At 39.3% G+C, this 20750-nt stretch overlaps 1 protein-coding gene across 2 annotated transcripts; it reads right to left on the bottom strand.

The window, feature by feature from the left end:
* Nucleotides 1–361: 361 nt before the first annotated feature.
* LOC120855636 (T-cell surface glycoprotein CD1a-like) lies at nt 362–6755 on the bottom strand. 2 transcript variants are annotated; one of them, XM_040230178.1, is made up of 6 exons: nt 6252–6755; nt 5619–5885; nt 4807–5085; nt 4317–4595; nt 3909–3999; nt 362–3748 (listed from the first exon to the last, which is right to left on the bottom strand). In XM_040230178.1, exons 1-6 carry the CDS (start codon nt 6310–6312, stop codon nt 3709–3711), a joined length of 1017 nt encoding a protein of 338 aa, XP_040086112.1. In that variant the 5' UTR covers nt 6313–6755; the 3' UTR covers nt 362–3708. The 2 variants fall into 2 exon arrangements, with proteins under 2 accessions (XP_040086112.1, XP_040086113.1); XM_040230179.1 differs by having other exon boundaries at nt 2295–2759.
* Nucleotides 6756–20750: the final 13995 nt, after the last annotated feature.

Raw genomic sequence — 20750 nt, forward strand, 5'->3', positions numbered from 1 at the left:
GAGGCCTGGCATGCTGCAGTTCATGGGGTCACAAAGAGTCAGACACAACTTAGAAACTGAACAGCAAATCCAAATTCAGTCTCTATTCTATACAGTATCATTAAACATTTTCCAGCTGCTGTTTTGTTGTGTTGTATTTTGCCTTTAGAATCATTAGTGCGTTGTTGAATCATTCTCCATTTATGGTTCATGGATATCATTTAGTCTGAGCAGACTTCCTCTATAAATGGTTTGATTGATTGACTTATCCCCATTCTCTTCTCTTCTCCACATTCTTACTGTATTATCCTTCTGTTTCTATATGGTATTATAAAATGTGATGCTGTTTCTGATGAAAGTAATTGTAAACAACACAACCAGATAGGAAAATATAGCATGTTTATTGCTTGGAAGAATTAATATTGGTAAAGTGACCACACTACCCAAAGCACTGCACAGTTTCAATGCAATCTCTATAAAGTACCAATGGCATTTTTTAATGAAACTAGAACAAATAATTTCAAGTATGAAAACATCAGTCAGTACAGTTCAGTTCAGTCACTCAGTTGTGTCCAACTCTTTGTGACCCCATGAATCACACCACAAAAGACCTCAAATAACCAAAACAGTCTTGACAAAGAGCTGGAGGTATTTATGTTCCTTGATTTCAGTGAAATGAAAGTGAAAGTATCAGTCACTCAGTTGTGTCAAACTCTTTGCAACCATGTGGCCTGTATGTTGTCTGCCAGGCTTCTCTGTCCTTGGGATTTTCTAGGCAAGAATACTGGAGTGGGTTGCCATTTCCTTCTCCAGGGGATCTTCCCAACCCAGGGACTGAACCCTGATCTCCTACATTGCAGGCAGATTCTTTACTGTCTGAGTCACCATAAGAAGCACTCCTGACTTCAGAATACATTACAAAGCTATGGTAATCAAAACAATATGATATTGACACAAAAGGAGACACATAGATCAATGGCACAGAATAGAGACCCCAGAATCAAACCCATGGTCAATTAATCTACTACAAAGGAAGCAAGAATATACAATAAGGAAAAGGCAGTCTCTATAATAAATGGTGCTTGGAAAGCTGGATAAATGTAAAAAAAAAATGGAATTAGAATATTGTCTGACATAATACACAAAAATAAAATGAATAAGACCTAAATATGAGACTAAAACCTATAAAACTCCTAGAAGAAAAACAGGCTGAACACTCTTTGACATAAACTGTAGCAATATTTCCTTTGTTTCCTAAGACAATGGATACTAAAGCAAAAATAAACAGACAGGACCTAATTAAACAGAAGTTTTTCACAGAACAGGAAACCATGGACAAAATGAAAAGACAGCCTACCTTAAATGAGAACACTTATTTGCAAATGACATGATCCAGTGAAGGGTTAATCAGAATACATAAACAGTTCATACAACTTAGTATCATTAAAATAAACAAGCCAGTTTACAAAAAAATAAGAAAAAGACCTAAACAGATACTTTCCCCCAAAAGACATACAAACTAGCAAGGCAAAAATTTTCAGCTCAAAACACAGCAGTGATCTTTCTCTCCCCCACTACTTTATGCTCAATTTGTTCCTGATGCAAGATAAGTGCTTAATAATTATTTGTTGAATTGATCAATGAATCCTAAAATAACTGAAGTCTCTCCATGGATATCTCAACTCACACTGCCAATTTGGCTCATTAGTCATAAAGAGTCTATCTTCACTATTCACCAATTCTGCATGTGCTTATTTATCTGTCTGCTAAAATTTATTTTTAATGCTCAAGTAAATACTCACAATGCTTTCATAGTCATTCAAGGATGTGTGCAGAGTGGTATGAAATATCACCTGCCTCACAAGTTCCCAGATGAGAAAGGTGACTCCCTGCATTTTTATTCCAGTTCTCACACTGTAAACATATGCTTTCCACCATCTACTTAGCCCACATTTCCTGTGTATCTGTGCTCTTTGATGGTGATGTTGCTGTTTAAAATAGTCCTAAGGCAAAGTGTTGAAGTGTTGTCTGCTGTTCCTAAGCACAGAAAGGTTGGGACCTGTCTTAGGAAGAAAACACACATGTAGATAAAGTTTTGTCCAAGTGCGCATTGTAGGATCGTGAGCCATGAGTTCAGTGTTAATGAATCAACAGTGCAGTAAATCCAGGAAAACAGAAAGAAATTTACTGATTTGTTAAGTGGAGCCACTCCAGAAAGCGTTAAAGTAACATCTACAATGTTACGATGAAGCTACTGAAGAGATGGGGAAAGAGCTAGATTTGTGGATTCATGAGGTGCGACTGGCTTTTGTTTGTTTTTTTTTTAAAGTATAGTGGACGGCACGGTGGTATGGCTGAAAGTCAAAGAAATTTATGATAGTGTTACCCAAGACCAAGAAAAGATTAAACACTTCTTGGCTGGTATTTTATCATTAAGAAATACTGTATATAATTAATAGATTATTTTGAAATATATATATATATTAAGAATCGCACATAAAGCTATGCATTTATTAGCTGACGAAAAATGTTGTTACCAGAAGCTCATTGGAACCAAACTCTGCATTTGCCCTAGAAGCAATGGCTCAATTTTCACTAAATCAGCATTTCCCATAAATTTAACACAACATCATGAATAACAAGAACATGTTTTATGTAATCTCCTTGCCTTGATCTCACTTCAGTCCTGAGGATCAATACTCTTGTTCTTTTTGCTTGACTTTTCTCTTCAGGGAAATACTCCCACCAGTACTTCTCAGGCATCACTCATGTAAGTGCTCCTGGAATTTAAAAGCGACTATGAACCCCTTCTGATTTTGCTAAAATGCAAATTATGATTCATGAAGTCTAAGAAGAGATCCAAGACCCAATATTTAAAACAAATTTCAAGGTGATAATTCTGGTTCTCATCCATGAACCACCCTGAAAATAAGGGTCTATATTCTGCCTTCCTCTTTTTGTTTAGAATACTTGGAGCAACATTGCATCCCAATAGGTCTGTAGAGTTAAATAATTAGAATTGTCAGAGGCAAAACTCTGTTTCTCCTCAGGAGCTCAAAGAAATCACTAAGGAACTAGAAAAATTTGAAATTTCCTGGTCAAGTGAGAAGGACTTTAGTCAGAAGAGCATCAAATGTCTCAACTACTACAAAGACAGCAGGAAAGAAATCAATGTTTAAAAGGCTATAAAATTGAAATAAATTTAACACAGATTTTTACGGAGAACATATCACACACAGGTAAGACATTTTACCAAGGATGCATGTAGTAAAACACGTGAACTTTTTTCTCAAGAGCTTAAAAATTAGAAGGGGGAAAGAGAGCTAGACAGCGGCCACAGAGGATCTGAAGTGAGGAGGAGATTTACCACAGTCCAGTTAAATTTTGCTGGAAATTCAGATGAGGCAGAGACAGCTTCCACTGGTGAATCAGGAAAGGTCCTTTGGATGAAGTGACATCTGAAATAAGCCTAATGATCCACTCACGTTTGAATACATGAAGGATATTAGGACTGTGTTCCATTCAGAACTTAAATTATGAATTTTTAAGTCTTGAACAACAGGTTAGAACAACAAATCCTGCAAAATTACATTTGTTATTGCTTATATTAACAACTGCTCATTCAGCAGAAAAAAAGCAGCATCTAAAGAAGTTGTATGAAGAGAGTGGAAAGACCATCATCTCCGAGTTCTATTTAGATATGTTCTGGGTTCCTGGGCTGCTGGGATCTCATTCCAAACGAAGTGTGTTTGAAGGTTTACAGCAAGTCCTGATGAGAACAGAGATTGAAGTCATTCTTCATGAGGTGGAGGTGAGAAATGAGGGGCAAGAAGGAAAGGGGCTGGGAGGAGAACAATGCAAAGAGAGAGAGAAAACCATGTGGGCAGACACGTGGGAACTGGGGGGAAGGCAGGACACAAAGAACTCACCAGCTCTTCCTCAGCCAAAAGGCAAGACCAGCCAGGAGGACCAGGGACACAATCACTGCCAAGATGACCCAGCCAGCGGAGCTGTGATGATCTGTGGGCGGGGTGCACACAAGAGTGTCTTCTCAAACCCACCCACTGCTTTGCTGCATTTCCACGCTCTTTCTTTGTTATTCAAGTGTCTGCCTCAACAATCTCCTCCTTCCCTATTTCCCCTCTTATCCCTCCTTAGAGATGACTCCATCTAACCTCCTTCCTGTATCTATGGGGCTCTCGTTTTCAACTCCCATATATCTTATTTTTATTCCTTTTGGGTCTAGACTGCCTAGAATCCCCAGTTTTTCACCTGGCTCTTTAATCTGCTTGAGGGCCACATATTCCCATCCCAGTGGGCCCCCAGTTTTTCCTCACCCCAGTAGAGGATGATGTCCTGGCCTCCTAGACTGCTGTGCCTCACCCGGCAGCTCAGGCCAGATGCCTCACTGGCTTCCACATCCAAGGAAACCCGAAGATACCACGTCCCATCCGCGTTAGGCAAGACATCACTTCTCTGAGTGCCCTGTTGCTCCTGCTCACCCCGCATCCACATCACCCAAATGGGCTTTGGGTAGAAGCCAGAGACATGACAAACCAGCGTCAGTTGGCCAGGGCCAGGACTGGGGCCAAGGGAGAGCCAGGCCTCTGGTCGTACTGCAGAGGGCAGGGAAGATAGTCAGATGAGGACTCAGAGATTCAAAGGTTCAGAGGTTCAAAGTTTCATGTCAGTTTAGATGGACATACTTTTCCCACTGTTAGCAATCTGTCAACCAATATCCCCTCCCCCATTTGGCTCTTTGTTAGCAAGATGAAAAGGTATGATTTTTATAACAGAAAATTTGTGGAGGAAGGGTGCAGGTCTGACCTTGTCTCTGGAGATATGCCTTTCCTGCATCAAGAAGACTCAAGAGGAAACGTGGGCAGGTGTCACTGAGAAGCTTGTGTATTATTTCCTGGGTGCCTTGGTACAAATTGAATAGTGTGCAGACAAACTCAGCCTTATTTCCACCCTCTGGAGAGGGTACCCATAAATTTTTCTGGAAGCTTAGGAAGTCTGATCCTTGATAACCGATTCGCACAAAGCCTACTGAGGCATCTCTGATGTGCATCTCACAGCCACCTGTTACCTGCAGTTCAAAGGGATCTGGGGAAGAAAAGTTCTAAATTAGAAGAAAGAAGGAGTAAGAAAAATAAAATAAAATGAGTAATTAAAAGATGATAGAAGCATAAGGGAGGATTTTAGAAAATTTGAGGGAATAGAGCAAAATTTAGTTTGATTGGAGGTTCAGAAATTGGGAACTGGTAGTGGTTGGAGATGCAGAAAGAGGTGAATGACATGAGGGGCAAAGTATTTGAAGAAGGTATTGTAAACTATGTGGGTAAAAAAATAAGAAAGGACTTAGTGTGAGAGATTTGGGATTATAATAATGTAGGATAAGTAGAACACTGTAGGTTACACTGAATATACAGACTGATCGCTAAAGCGATTGAATGAGGGATAAAATCACACTTTAATAAGTGAATTAAGAGATGAGGAAGAGGAGTGTCTGGTAAGGCTCAGAATTGATGGAGGCTGCTTATTAGAGAAATAAGAAACTCACTGAAACACACACACACACACACACACATCATAACTTGCACCATATCCCCAACCTCCATTGAGGGAACTGAACTTACATTCAAGTTGCCATTGACTGGCATGGTTGTAAAGTGCCTGACCAAGTCTAATGAAGAATGTATGAAGTATGTTTTCCACTTCTATCAACTCCTTATCACTGAAGTTGCCTTTGGACCAAGGATGCAGGTAAATCACTGTGTCAGAGTTGCTTTCCCAGGCATGAGTCTGCAACTCATCCAACCAAGCTGAGCCCCGATTTTGTGTAAAGAATCGGCTATAAAATGATGAGATCCGAATGATTTGGAAGGTGATTGGCTCCTGGAAATCTGGGAAAAGAACAAAGAGAATGAGAAGGGACATTGGGAAGGAGAGAAAACAGAGAAAGAAAGGTGCCAAAGAGAGGGAACTCAGAATTTAGGGGAAAAGCAAGATACCTCAGCAAAAATTTGGCTGCCCCAGGGACTCAAACATAGTAGACCACCTTCAAAAGAGCCATGCACTGGGAGTCAGTGATACTGGAATGAAACTAGGCTGATATTCTCAGTCTCTAGGTTGGGGAAACCACTCCATACACACATACATACCACACATTCACACACACCAGCTCAAACAGGTGGATGTGCCTGCCTGCATGCATGCACACACACACACACACACGTACACACATACGTCTTTTTGAACAGAATTCTTACCATTCTCATTGTTACCACATGCGAGAAGAGTCAGGAGCAATGCAGTCTGCAGAAACAGCATCTCATTTGCAGATGTTCTTTCTCTCAGAAATGTCAGCCTTTGATTTCTGTTCTAAACAAACTTACCCCACAATACCTCTATTCTGACTTCCTTCTCCTACCAACAGGCTAAACTTCCCTTTAGTCAACATCTGAAAAAAGAAAAATCTGCTCCTTCCCTAAACCCTGGGCCACCTACTCAGACGCTCATTCCCCTTCCAGTTCTGACTGTCCTCTCTGACTTCTAGCTTCTCTTCTTGTCCCCAGATTCCATCCTGTTCACCTTCCCCTGATCTAACTGCTATGGACCAAGCTTTATATGGCACTGAAAAGGCAATGGATAGAAGTCACTTTTCCCCTCATTCATATAATAAATGAAACTAAATGAAACTAAATGTCTTCCTAGTGACCTAGCTAATGTTCTCACGCCCCTGCTCTTCTCTGTCATACAGTCCTCCTTTTGCCTTTTTGAATATCTTCTCAACTATTCTCTTCCTCTTTCTCACCCTCACCCTGCCTCATTCACATCTCTGACTTCTTATTGGTTGCTTTATTAGCTTTTTCAGCATTCCTTATGATTGCTTTGAAAAAACAGTATAAACTGACACCAATTCATCATTCTTAGGGAAGAATCAAGTATGTAGACAGTAAACAATCAATGGTTGCTAGGGGCTAGGCAGTAGGAGACAAAGAGTTGTAGCAGTTGTATTCTTAGGGCAGTGAAACTATACTGAAACATACTGTCACGGTTGGATAGATGTCATTACATATCTGTCCAAACCCATAGAATATACACCACCTTTGTTGTACTTTGGTGATAATGATGTAACAGGAATTTTGGCTGATAATGATGTGTCCGTGTACGTTCATCAGTTGTAACAAATGTATCAGTCTGGTGGGGGATGCTGATCCTCGGGAAGGCAGTGCCTGTGTGGGAGCAGGAGCTATATGGTAGCCTGTGATTTCTACTCAATTTTTCTGTGAACCTAAAACCGCTCTACACATTGTCTTTAAAAAAATGTTTTCTAGTATTTAAAGTCAATTAAATATGTATTTTCAATAGAACATACAGGAAGACCATAACTTATAAGCAGTACTGTGAGTACTGTGAGATGAAAAGTGATCACACTGCGATAAGGATTCTTGTAGTCTCACATTTCTAAAGGAGAAGATAGAAATTTAACATTAACTGAATCTCCTCGCTGTACCAAGCTTTGATTGGGGAACTTTGTCATGCACCCTGATTTTTCCAAATAACTCATTGTCAAGTATGAAATAATTGAGGTCCCATATGTTTCTAGATATGATCTCCTTTTAGATTATGACTAAAAGAAATGCTCTAATCTTGTCATACATCAACATGAATCCTCCACAGGTATACACGTGTTCCCCATCCTGAACCCCCCTCCCTCCTAACTAATTAACCTCCAATTAAAATAAATAAATTTATATTTTAAAAAAAGAAATGCTCTGATCTGCTTGCCCCTAGTCAGAAAACTTCAGATTCTCAAAGATAACTAATGAGTTGAGTCAGTTTCAGAAGTGTTTCTGACCACTTTTAAGCAGTTCAGTCTGTGAGTGATTGCAGGACTTCTGAAGAGACCCAGAACTAAACCTCATTGGGGATTTTTAGCCTTTTGTTGAATTCTTCAAAGAACTATTTTTCTTATAGATTTAAGAGTTCTCTCTTTGGTCCTATTACGTACTAGATGTGCAATGATAATGCTGATAATAATAGAAATCAGCAAAGTTGAGTTTTATTCTTATAGCACCTCTTATCTGCCAGCAGAAAGTATCTCTATTCTCCCAACAACCTTAAAGTAGGTATTATTAACTTTTTAAGTTTTAAAAATGAGGGAAAAAGGGGTTTGCTAAACTCAACTAAATTTTACAACTGCTGATTTGTAGAGTTAGAATTTAAACCCAAGGTTTTCTGACTGCATGTTCTTCTATAGTATTATCAACACTGAAAAATTGCACTTGGGGTTCCAACTTTTCAGTACACTCAGAGTCATGAGACATAAGTAGCATACATGTCTATGAGTATGAGAGAAGCAGAGATGAACTCACAGGGAGGTGATCAGAACGGATCTTTTTTTTTTTTTTTTTCTTAAGAGGAAATGTTGTTCTTCCTAAAAAGAAAATGATATGTTTCAAATGTTCTGAAAGAGCAAATAAGTGTGACAATACAGAACACACCCCTCTTCTTTTGGAGGTGAGCTGTCTCTTGGGGCATATATTGATCTTACTCTCCCTTTGCTTTTTTCACACTCCATAGACTTTTTCCTCTTAAGTACAAGTAAGGAAACTATATTCTTGTTTCTTTATGCTGTTATCCTGGATATCAGAACAAAAAAAAAATCATTTATTATACTTCACAAAATTAAAGATAAAATAAATCAATCATAAAATTAGATTTTTAATCATAAATTAAATCTCCATATTTTACATATATACTTCAAAAATTTTATCTAGTATTTTCACTGTAAACACTTTTCTGCAAGTAGTTTCACCACACAACAAGTTGTTCATACACCAATTTGGGCATTAAAGATAAAAAAACTAATTCACCACCGTCTTCAATAGCATTAATTATCAATTCTTTAGCTAATTTAGATAAAATGGCTTGTTCTTGAGTGCTGTGTTTTTCAAATGTATCAAGTAACATTTGAAGTTGTAAGCAAAAGAATACGATTTCTCTTGTCTCAAAAAAATAACCACATGATTCCTGATGAATATGGTTCATGAAAATGATAATTATTTTTGGCTATTTTATAGTGGAGAACATGGTGTAGACAGAATTTTGGTGTTTGGCACAGAATCTAGCTGAGATAATTTGGTGAAATATTAGGACTGGACATATGATGGAAAATTTAAATATAATCTAGATATATGCTTCCAACTATATGCACTACATGTGTTGATAAGAAACAGCTGCATCCCTCCTCTGTTTGTTTTACTTCCAGGGAAATTGAAAGTGACTTATGGCGGGTATCATAAACAACTTGCATCCAGTATTAGATCCTGAGTCCTTAATATTGACTTTGAGAAAGGAAATATCACTGTTCCCTCTAAGATATACCCTAATACAACTATAACTATGAAGCTACACAGTTTGTTTTCAGATATTTTTGTATTTTTTACTCTTCACAATGAAATACTTTTACAATTTTATTAATTTTTCATATTTCATTATCTTCTTTTTATCTTTTTCACTATGTTCTTTTCTTATGGCAAAATTGTCTTATACCAATCAGTTGTGCAGTAAAACTGCTTGTGGCAAAGATTCTTCTGGCAAAAAAACCTAGAATCTAAAAAATATATACAGCTCAGGAAAGGTGCGTGACCCACTTTGGGTGAGAGTGTTAGTGGCAGAACCTTGATTAAAGCTCAGACCTCCTGACTCCCGCTCTACATCCACAGGGCCTCCTATGAACATAGGGAATAGATGCACTTCTGCATGGCTCAGGCAGCACTGTGAGGCTGGTATCTCCCACAGACCTGGGGAAAGAATTCCTAGGAGAACTGTTTGCTAGAGCTGCTTTTTTTGCATCCTGCTCTGCATTTCCATGTTCCCAATTGGTACTGATTGAGGGAGGCATGAGGAGAAAGCTGGGGCCTCCCCAAAGCTCCCTGCTCCTCAACTCAGGCAAAGAGAGGCCCCTGCAGAGAAAATGATAATCACTGAAGTTTGATAATCACTAAAGTTGAGGTTCTGCTTCATTAAGCAGGCACAGCCTCTCCTGGGAACATTTCCCTGGACTCATCCTTTGGTTTCCCCAGCTAAACTAAACAGCTTGTTGGACTTCTTGTTAACAAACGTGTTAGCACATTGCTCTGTTCCCCTGAGTTGCTCAGAAGAAAAGTTTTGTGGAAGGATTTCCTTAGCTGCATAGATCTGACTCTCATGCTTCCCTATGGTATATCTTAGTACTCCAGGTCCTTCAAACAAGGGGTTGGGGCAGTAATAATTCAGTGGTGGACTAAAGCTCCTTCCCTTGAGCAAAGGGAGATGGAAGGGCAAGCCTGGGTTGACTAAGGAAATGGAAGTTCAGTATCACTGCCTGAGATCTAAGTGAGAAGGAGGAGAAAATCTGACTTGTTTTAGATACAATGCTCAAAGATTTCCAGGCTTATCTTGTACTGTCAGCCCTCTAAGCAGAGGTGTCCATGCAGTCTGGACTCCTCTTCATATACAGAATTCCTACAGACCACATACCATGGTACAGCTCTTTCATATTCACTAAGCACTATCACACTTCAGCAGCACCTCCCTACTGAGACAAGGCAGGACAGGATACATGTTATTATTCTGTTTTTCGAGGAGGAGCCTGGTGTTCTAAAAGTCTACCTGAAGGAGAGACTGACTTCACTGGTAGGGGGATTTCTAGTCCTTATTAGTGACAGGTGAAATGACATTCAAAATTGCTTTATGCTTCAGCCCATTGAGACCAAGCATCAGGAATTTATTGGGTTGGCCAAAAAGTTTGTTCAATATTTTTCCAAAAGATGTTATAGGAAGACCCAAATGAACATTTTGTTCAACACAACAATTTGATATGTTTGTGTTTACCACCAGCAATTTAATAGTAATAGCAATAATACTATTTATTGAATTAGTATCCATCTAGAATGGATGGAGAGAAAGGCATACAAGAGGACATAAATGGGTTACATAGTTAGAGATCATAGGTTCAGAAAATGTTAAAATTCACCATTATTCTGATTTTACTTTCATTGAACTGTGGCTTCTGGATCTACTAAGAGATTCATCCTTGGACTCTTAAAGTAACCAGTTTTCTATGTGAAACCGAGCAGAAACAGAAGATTCATTACTGTATCAGGGGTCTCAGATTCCATCCTAATTTTACCATCTGCTCTGCCCCTCATCATTGGTAGAAGTTTTTAGTTAAGTTACATAGTTATTCTGTACTTGGTTCCTGGTCCTCAATCCATATGCTGACTAGTCTTGTTGACTCTTTTGATGAGGGTACTGAATTATACTACCTGTTCAGAATATACCCTTGTCTATATTTGACACAAGTAAGCAGGTATCCTGGAATGAGGAATGCTCTTTCCTTCTTCACATTAGTCCAGCAATTTCTGTGTAGCCCTAGCAAGAAGCACACCCAGTATTCTTGAAATATCAAAAAAGACACCAAGAAATCATCTCTAATCCTATATTTTCAAACAAAAATATAGCATTAAAATATATTTACCATTCTAGATGGATACTAATTATTGAACCCATTGTCTCTACCTATCCTATATTAGTCCTTTATATAAAATGTCCTCTTCCTTCCCCCTCACCTATGTACAAACACTAGATCCATCATTTTTACTGTGATCTCAGGCTAGTGGGATCCTCAGTCTCCTCAGAAATGTAAATTTGCATATTCACTATAGTGGGCATTCAGTAAATAGTATTATTGTTATTACTACTAATTTGTGTGTGGTAAACATATGGTAGATATATAGAATCTACCATATACAAAACAAAGTAGAAAACAGGCTGAAATAGAAAGTGGAAATGGGGAGACCCAAAGCCCCGGCCACTCCCTGTGCCCTGCCCTCTACCCTGTCTCCACAACAAGTTCCTCTGCTGAGATGACTCAGTTCTGCTTTCTCACTTTTTCAGATGAAAGAACTAAGGGCAAAGGAGGTGACATGAGATACCAAAGATGAACAACTCGTTAGAGACTAAGACAAGACCAGAGCTTGCAGACACAGGCCATTCTGTGGATCAGGAATATTTTTATAAAAATGTTTCTAACTGTGCTTATGTAAAAATGAAATTAGAAAAGTTCCTGAACATGAGTTCAACCCCAGATCCATTCTAGTGAACTGGGTGACCTTGGCAAGACTTCCTCAGCCTTCTTCTGTCCTTCTGCCAAATGAAAGTAAGGAGTGAGTAACTGCCCACACTCCTTCCTGCTTAGCAAGTTTTGTTACATGATTGCAACTCTTCTTAAATAAAGCAGGATCTGAACTACACTGAGATGGAAAAGATCTGAATATCCAGCACAGAGAAGAAAAGGTTTTGGTCCAAATTTCAGTGTTCTACTTTTTGACTATATGATCCTGGACAAGAAAAGACAGTAACTACTCTCTAACCTCAATTTTGTCTTTTAAAAAATCTGCAACAAAGGGTCCTAAAGGTCAGATGAAATAACACATGTTGAATGTTCAACACTTAATTTAGGCAGAGGCTAAGCAGTTTAGTGGTTAGAACATGGAATTGTTCTAACCTGTCTGACTGGGAATATTAATTCTAAAACTTTCTTGCTGTGGGACCTTACCCACCACATTTAACTTCCCAGTGACTTAATGTCCTAATCTGTACAATGAGGGGAATAATAGAACCTTAGGCACTATATAAATGTTAACTCAGGACTTCCCTCATAGCTCAGTTGGTAATGAATCTGCCTGCAATGCACAAGACCTGGGTTTGATCCCTGGGTCAGGAAGATTGCCTGGAAAAAGAAAATGGCAACCCGTTCCAATATTCTTGCCTGGAGAATTCCATGGACAGAGGAGCCTGGAAGGCTACAGTCCATGGGGTTGCAAGAGTTGGACATGACTAACTAAACCACCACCACCAAACGTTAACTCACTGTCACTTCAAAGATTTCCCATATACATTTCTGCAGTGGGAATTTCTTTCCTTAAGAATGCTTAGTTTAACATGCTTCACAAAAAATTCAAGTGAAACATCTCCTTTTGACCTAATTGTGCAAAATAAACTTTGCATGAGGTAAGGAGTGCTCCCAGCTTTCATGAAGTCTACACTATTCCCCTAAATTAAAAATTCAGTACTCATTTCCACTGGCCTGCTAAGTCTACTACTTTTTTTTTAAGGTGAGAAAATATCTTTTGTTGAGGTATAGCACACATAAAATATTATATTAGTTTCAGGTATACAGCATAATGGACTTCCCTGGTGGCTCAGATGGTAAACAATCCACCTATAATGTGGGAGACCTGGGTTTATTCCCTGGGTTGGAAAGATCCTCTGGAAGAGGGCGTGGCAACGTACTCCAACATTCTTGCCTGGAGAATCCCCATGGGCAGAGGAGCCTGGGCTACAGTCCACCACATCGCACAGACTCAGACATGACTAAGCAGCTAAGCATAGCACAGCATACACCATAATGATTTGACCTTTTTGTGTTAAGTGAAATGATCACCACAATAAGATTAATTACATCCATTAGTATATGAGAAAATATATTTATGTTGTTGTTTAGTCACAAATTCACGTCCGACTCTGCAGCCCCATAGACTGTAGAATGCTGGGCTCCTGCATTCTCTACTGTCTCCCAAAGTTTGCTTAAATTCATGTCCATTGAGTTGGTAATGTTATCTAACTATTTCATCCTCTGCAGCCCCCTTCCCCTTTTGCCTTCATTCTTTCCCAGAATCAGGGTCTTCTCCAAAGAATGGGCTCTTCATATCAAGTAGCCAAACTATTGGAGATTCAGTTTCATCAACAGTGCTTCCAATATTCAGGGTTGGTTTCCTTTAGGATTGACAGCTTGGATCTCCTTGCAGTCCAGGGGGCTCTCAAGAGTCTTCTACAGCACCGCAGTTCAAAAGCATCCATTTTTCAGCACTCAGACTTCCTTATGGACCAGCTCTCACATCTGTACATGACTACTGACAAAACCATAGCTTTGAGTATACAGACTTTTGTTTGTAAAGTGATGTCTCTGTTTTTTAATATGCTGCCTAGGTTTGCCATATCTTTCCTTTCAAGGAGCTGCTGCTGCTGCTGCTAAGTTGCTTCAGTCATGTCTGACTCTGTGCGACCCCATAGACGACAGCCCACTAGGCTCCCCAGTCCCTGGGATTCTCCAAGCAAGAACACTGGAGTGGGTTGCCATTTCCTTCTCCAATGCATGAAAGTGAAAAGTGAAAGTGAAGTCGCTCAGTCGTGTCCGACTCTTAGCGACCCCATGGACTGCAGCCCACCAGGCTCCTCCATCCATGGGATTTTCCAGGCAAGAGTACTGGAGTGGGGTGCCATTGCCTTCTCCGTTTCAAGGAGCAAACACCTTTAATTTCATGGTTGCAGTCACTGTCTGCAGTAATTTTGGAACCCAAGAAAGTAAAATCTGTCCCTGCTTCCACTTTTTCCCCTTCTATGTGCATGGAGTGATGGGATCCAATGCCATGATCTTAGTTTTTTAAATGTTGAGTTTCAGGTCACCTGTGGGGAAATTAACAAGATGGCGCCAGTCAGTCTCGCTAGCACCACATTCTCAACAGCGTCTCACCTCATTTTCTGTAACCGATGATCTCACACAGTTAAATAGCAGCTGAGATCACTTATAGCAATGCACATGCAGGTCAGGAAGTACTCACTTGGCCATGGGTTACTTTTGTTCTGTAAGTATATATGTTTCTTCAGGATGTTCAAACTGATTTGGAAAAGGCAGAGGAAAGAGAGATCAAATTGCCAACATCTGTTGAATCATAGAAAAAGCAAGAGAATTCAGAAAAACATCTATTTCTACTTCATTAACTATGCTAAAACCTTTGATTGTGTAGATCATAACAAGATGTGGAAAATTCTTAAAGAGCTGGGAATACCAAAACACCTTACCTCCCTCCTGAGAAATCTGTGTGCAGGTCAAGAAGCAACAGTTAGAACCGGACATGGAACAATGGACTGGTTCAAATCAGGAAAGGAGTATATGAAGACTGTATAATATCACCCTGGTTATTTACTTCTGCAGAGTACATCATGAAAAATGTCGGGCTGGATGAAGCACAAGCTGGAATAAAGTTTGCCGAGAAAAAGATCAAAAACCTCAGATATGCAGATGACACAACCTTATGGAATAAAGCAAAATGGAACCCAAGATCCTCTTGATGAAGGTGAAAGAGGAGAGTGAAAAAGCTGCCTTAAAATTCAACATTCAAGAAACTAAGATCATGGCATCTTGTCCCATCACTTCATATCAAATAGTAGGGGAAACAATGGAAATAGTGACAGACTTTATTTTCTAGGGCTCCAAAATCACTGCAGATGGTGACTGCAGCCATGAAATTAAATGATGCTTGCTCCTTGGAAGAAAAGCTATGACCAATCTAGACAGCATATTAAAAAGCAGAGACATTACTTTGCCAACAAACTCTCTTTAGTCAAAGCTGTGGTTTTTCCAGTAGTCATGTATGGATGTGAGAGTTGGACCATAAAGAAGGCTGAGCACTGAAGAAGAATTGATGCTTTTGAACTGTGGTGTTGGCAAAGACTTTTGAGACTCCCTTGGTTTGCAAGGAGAACAATCCAGTCAATCCTAAAGGAAACCAATCCTGATGCTAAAGCTGAAGCTCCAATACTTTGGCCACCTGATGAGAAGAGCCTACTCTTTCACAAAGACCCTGATGCTGGGAAAGATTGAAGGCAGGAGGAGAAGGGGACCACAGAGGATGAGATGGTTGGATGGCATCAATGACTCAATGGGCATGAGTTTGAGCAAGTTCTGGGAGATGGTTAAGGACAGGGAAGCCTGGCATGCTACATTCCATGTGGTTGCAAAGAGTCGTACATGACTGAGAGACTGAACAATAAGGAAAACCCCTGAAGTTTTGTGTTGTGTTATGTTATATCTGCAGCTACAACTGCTGTGCCAGCCAGGAGAAAATAAACATGTTGTAGTTCCTGTGGCTCCTCGCATTTTCTTCCAGCCTCTTAACTTGCACCTTGCCTACCATGGGTTCAGTGAACTGTGTGCACAGTAGACACATCAAGACAACTGACACTGTGAACAGAATCAGCAATGCACCAGCTTTTTCGCTCTCCTCTTTCACCCTCAATAATAGGCCATCTAGTCCCTCTTCACTTCCTGCCATTAGCATGGTATCATCTTCACATCTTACATTATTGATATTTCTTTTGGCAATCTTGATTCCAGCTTGTGATTCATCCAACCTGGCCTTCTGAATGATGTACTCTGCATATAAATTAAATAAGCAGGGTGACAATATACAGCCTTCACATGCTCCTTTTCCAATTTTGAACCAGTCCTTTCTTCCATGCCCAGTTCCAATTGTTACTTATTGACCAGCATACATGTTTCTCAGGAGATAGGTAAGGTGGTCTGATAATCCCATGTCTTTAAGAATTTTCCACAATTTGTTGTGATCTGGCAGAAAGTGAAGAGGAACTAAAAAGCCTCTTGATGAAAGTGAAAGAAGAGAGTGAAAAAGTTGGCTTAAAGCTCAACATTCAGAAAACGAAGATCATGGCATCTCGTCCCATCACTTCATGGGAAATAGATGGGGAAACAGTGGAAACAGTGACAGGCTTTATTTTGAGGGGCTCCAAAATCACTGCAGATGGTGATTGCAGCCATGAAATTAAAAGATGCTTACTCCTTGGAAGGAAAGTTATGACCAACCTAGATAGTATATTCAAAAGTAGAGATGTTACTTTGCCAACAAAGGTCCATCTAGTCAAGGCTATGGTTTTTCCAGTGGTCATGTATGGATGTGAGAGTTGGACTGTGAAGAAAGCTGAACACTGAAGAATTGATGTTTTGGCACTGTGGTGTTGGAGAAGATTCTTGAGAGTCCCATTGACTGCAAGGAGATCCAACCAGTCCATTCTAAAGGAGATCAATCCTGGGTGTTCATTGGAAGGACTGATGCTGAGGCTGAAACTCCAATATTTTGGCCACCACATGCGAAGAGTTGACTCATTGGAAAAGACTCTGATGCTGGGAGGGATTGGAGGCAAGAGGAGAAGGGGATGATGGGATGAGATGGCTGGATGATATCAATGACTCGATGGACGTGAGTCTGAGTGAACTCTGGGAGTTGGTGATGGACAGGGAGGCCTGGCATGCTGCGATTCATGGGGTCTCAAAAAGTCGGACACGACTGAGTGACTGAACTGACTGACACAGTCAAAGGCTTTAGTGTAGTCAATGAAGTGGAAGTAGATATTTTTCTGGAACTCCCTTGCTTTTTCTATGATCGAATAGATGTTGGTAATTTGATCTCTGGTTCCTCTGTCTCTTTGAAACGCAGCTTGTACATCTGAAAGTTCTTGTTTCATGTACTGCTGAAGCCTAGCTTGAAGGCTTTTGAGCATAACCTTGCTAGCAGTGAAATGAGCACAATTGTACAGTAGTTTGAACACTGTTTGGACTCGCCCTTCTTTGGGATTGGGATGGAAACTGACATTTCCCAGTCCTGTGGCCATTGCTGAGTTTTCCAATTTTGCTGACATGTTGAGTGTAGCATTTTAGCAGCAGCATCTTTTAAAATCTTAAATAACTAAAATCCTATTTAATTTCTATGGAATTCCATCACTTCCACTAGCTTTGGTCATAGTAATGCTTCCTGAGGCCCACTTGACTTCACACTTCAGGATGTCTGGCTCTAGGTGAGTGACAATTTTGTGATTATCCAGGTCGTTAAAGAACTTCCCTCATAGCTCAGTTCGTATAGAATCTGCCTTCACTGCACGAGATCCTGGTTCATTCCTGGGTCGGGAAGATCCACTGGAGAAGGGATAGGCTACCCACTCCAGGATTCTTAGGTTTCCCTTGTGGCTCAGCTGGTGAAGAAGCTACTTGCAATGCAGGAGACCTGGGTTCAATCCCTGGGTTGGGAAGAACCCCTGGAGAAGGGAAAGCCTACACACTCCAGTACTGGCCTGGAGAATTCCATGGACTTCATGGTCCATGGGGTTGCAGAGTCAGACATGACTCAGTGACTTTCATTTTCAAGATTTTCTTGTATAGATCTAAACCTCTTCTCTTCTATTAGGTGATAACAAGTTCTGTCCTTAATCGTTCCCATCCTTTCATGAAATGTTCCCTTGACATCTCCAATTTTCTTAAAGAAATCTCTAGTCTTTCCCGTTCTATTGTTTTTCTCTATTTCTTTCCATTGTTCATTTAAGAAAGCCTTCTTATCTCTCCTTGCTATTTTCTGGAACTCTTCATATACTTGGGTATATCTTTCCCTCTCTCCCTTGTCTTTTGCATCTTGTCTTTCTTTCCTCAGCTATTTGTAAAGCCTTCTCAGACTTTGCCTTCTTGCACTTCTTTTAATTTGGGATGGTTTTGGTCACTGTGTCTTGTACAATATTACAAACCTCTGTCCACAGTTCTTCAGGCACTCCATCAGATCTAATCCCTTGACTCTACACATCATCTAGACTGTATAGTATAAGGGATTTGATTTAGATCATACCTGAATGGTCTATTTGTTTTCCCTTCTTCCTTCAATTTAAGCCTGAATTTTTCATTAAGGAGCTCATGATCTGAGCCACAGTCAGCTTCAGGTCTGCTTATATATTTATAAGTAATAATAGTTTATGTTACTATGGTGCAGCCACAATAGTTAAATGTCTTTTTTTTTTTTTACTTTTTAAAAAAATTATTTTATATTGAAGTTGTTAATTAACAATATTGTGTTAGTGTTAGTGTACAGCAAAATTAGTCAGTTATGCATTTACATATATCTCTTCTTTTTCAAATTATTTTCCTATTTAGGTTATTATAGAGTAGTGAACAGAGAATTCCATATGCTACATAGTAGGTCCTTGGTGGTTATCTACTTTAAATAGAGTAGTGTGTGCATTTCAGTCCCAAACTCCATATGTTTCTTCCCCCAACACTTTGCCCCTTGTCATTCTCTAAGACTGTGAGTCTGCATCTGTTTTGTAAATAAGTGTCTTGCATCATTTTCTTAGATTCCACATATGAGCAATATCACATTATATTGTCTTTGTCTGGTTTACTTCACTTAATACGAAAATCTCTCAGTCCATCCATGTTGCTACAAACGGCACTATTTCATACCTTTTTAATGGCTGAGCACTTTATCATTGCATAAATAAACCACATCATCTTTATCCAATCATCTGTCAATAACTTCCATCTCAGTTGTTGTAAATAATGTTGAATTAACATTAGGGTGCATGTATCTTTTCAAATTATGGTTTTCTTCTGAATAAATATCCAGAAGTAGGATTGCAGAACTGTATGGTAGCTCTATTTTCAGTTTTTTAAAGAACCTCCATGCTGTTTTCCATAGTAGCTGTACCAGTTTACATTCTTACCAACACATAGGATAACTTCTTTTCTCCACATCCTATTCAGCATTTACTACTTGTGGACTATTGGATGATGGTCATTCTGACTGGTGAGGTGATACATACCTCACTGTATTTATTTGAATTTCTCTAGCAATTCAAATAATTTCCCATTATTAGTAATGCTGAGTGTCTTTTTGTGTGTCATTCGGCCATTCCACACACTGTATGCCTTCTTTGGAGAAATGTCTATTTAGATCTTCTGTCCATTTTTCAAATAGGTTGTTTGTTTCTTTGGGATTAAGCTCTATGAGCTATTTGCATAGTCTGGAGGTTAAACCCTGTGGGTCACATCATTTGCAAATATTTTCTCCTACTCTGTAGGCTGTCTTTTCATTTTGTTTATGGGGTATTTTTTTGCTGTGCAAAAGCTTTTAAGTTTAATTAAGTCCTTTTTGTTTATTTTGTCTTTATTTACATGTCTCTAGGAGACAGATCCAAGAAGATACTGCTGAAATTTACAGCAGAGTGTTCTGCCTATATTGTCCTCTATGAGTTTTATATTATCTAGTCTTATGTTCAGGTCTTTAATACATTTTGAGTTTATTTTTTGTGAGTGTTAGAGAATGCTCTAATTTCATTTTTTAACATGTAGCTTCCAAGTTTCTCCCACAAAACTTATTAAAGAGACCGTCTTTTCTCCATTATATGTCTTTCCTCCTTCATTGCAGATTAATTGACCATGGGTGCATGGGTTTATTTCTGGACTTTCCACCTTGTTTAATTGACCTATATGATTTTGTGCCAGTACCATACTGTTTTGATGATGGTAGCCTTCTAGTATAGTCTGAAGTCAGGGCGGCTGATTCCTCCAGCTCCCTTTTTATTTCTTAAGATTGTTTTGGCTATTCAAGGTCTTTTGTGTTTCTCTACAAACTTAATATTTTTTGTTTTGGAATAGTCCATTGGCAATTTGATATGGATTGCATTGAATCTGTAGATTGCCATGGATAGTATAGTTATTTTAACAATATTTATTATTCAAATCTAAGTATATCTTTATATATACTGTATCTTTCTATCTGTTCATGTCATCTTTGATTTCTTTCATCATCATCATATAGTTCTTGGAGTACAGGTCTTTTGTCACCTTAGGTAGGTTTAAGGTTCCTAAGTGTTTTATTATTTTTGATATGATGGTAAGTGGGATTCGTTAATTTCTCTTTCTCATCTTTCTTTGTCAGCATATAGGAGTGCTAGAAATTTCTATGCATTAATTTTGTATCCTGCAATTTCACCAAGTTTTTTGATGAGCTCTAGTACTTTTCTGGAGAAGGCAATGGCACCCCATTCCAGTACTCTTGCTTGGAAAATCCCATGGATGGAGGAGCCTGGTGGGCTGCCGT

The sequence above is a fragment of the Oryx dammah genome, unplaced genomic scaffold (genome assembly GCF_014754425.2).
Source record: "Oryx dammah isolate SB20612 unplaced genomic scaffold, SCBI_Odam_1.1 HiC_scaffold_28, whole genome shotgun sequence".
Classification (NCBI taxonomy): Eukaryota; Metazoa; Chordata; class Mammalia; order Artiodactyla; family Bovidae; genus Oryx; species Oryx dammah.

Excerpts from the sequence above, each read along its gene's own strand:
- LOC120855636 (XM_040230178.1), bottom strand. The coding sequence starts at position 6,312 with ATGCTGTTTCTGCAGACTGCATTGCTCCTGACTCTTCTCGCATGTGGT. Across the intron at positions 5,086-5,618 it reads CAGTCAATGGCAACTTGAAT|ATCCCTTTGAACTGCAGGTA; the intron begins GTAAGTTCAGTT and ends TTTCTTCCCCAG. Across the intron at positions 4,000-4,316 it reads GGACATCATCCTCTACTGGG|ATCATCACAGCTCCGCTGGC; the intron begins GTGAGGAAAAAC and ends CCCCGCCCACAG.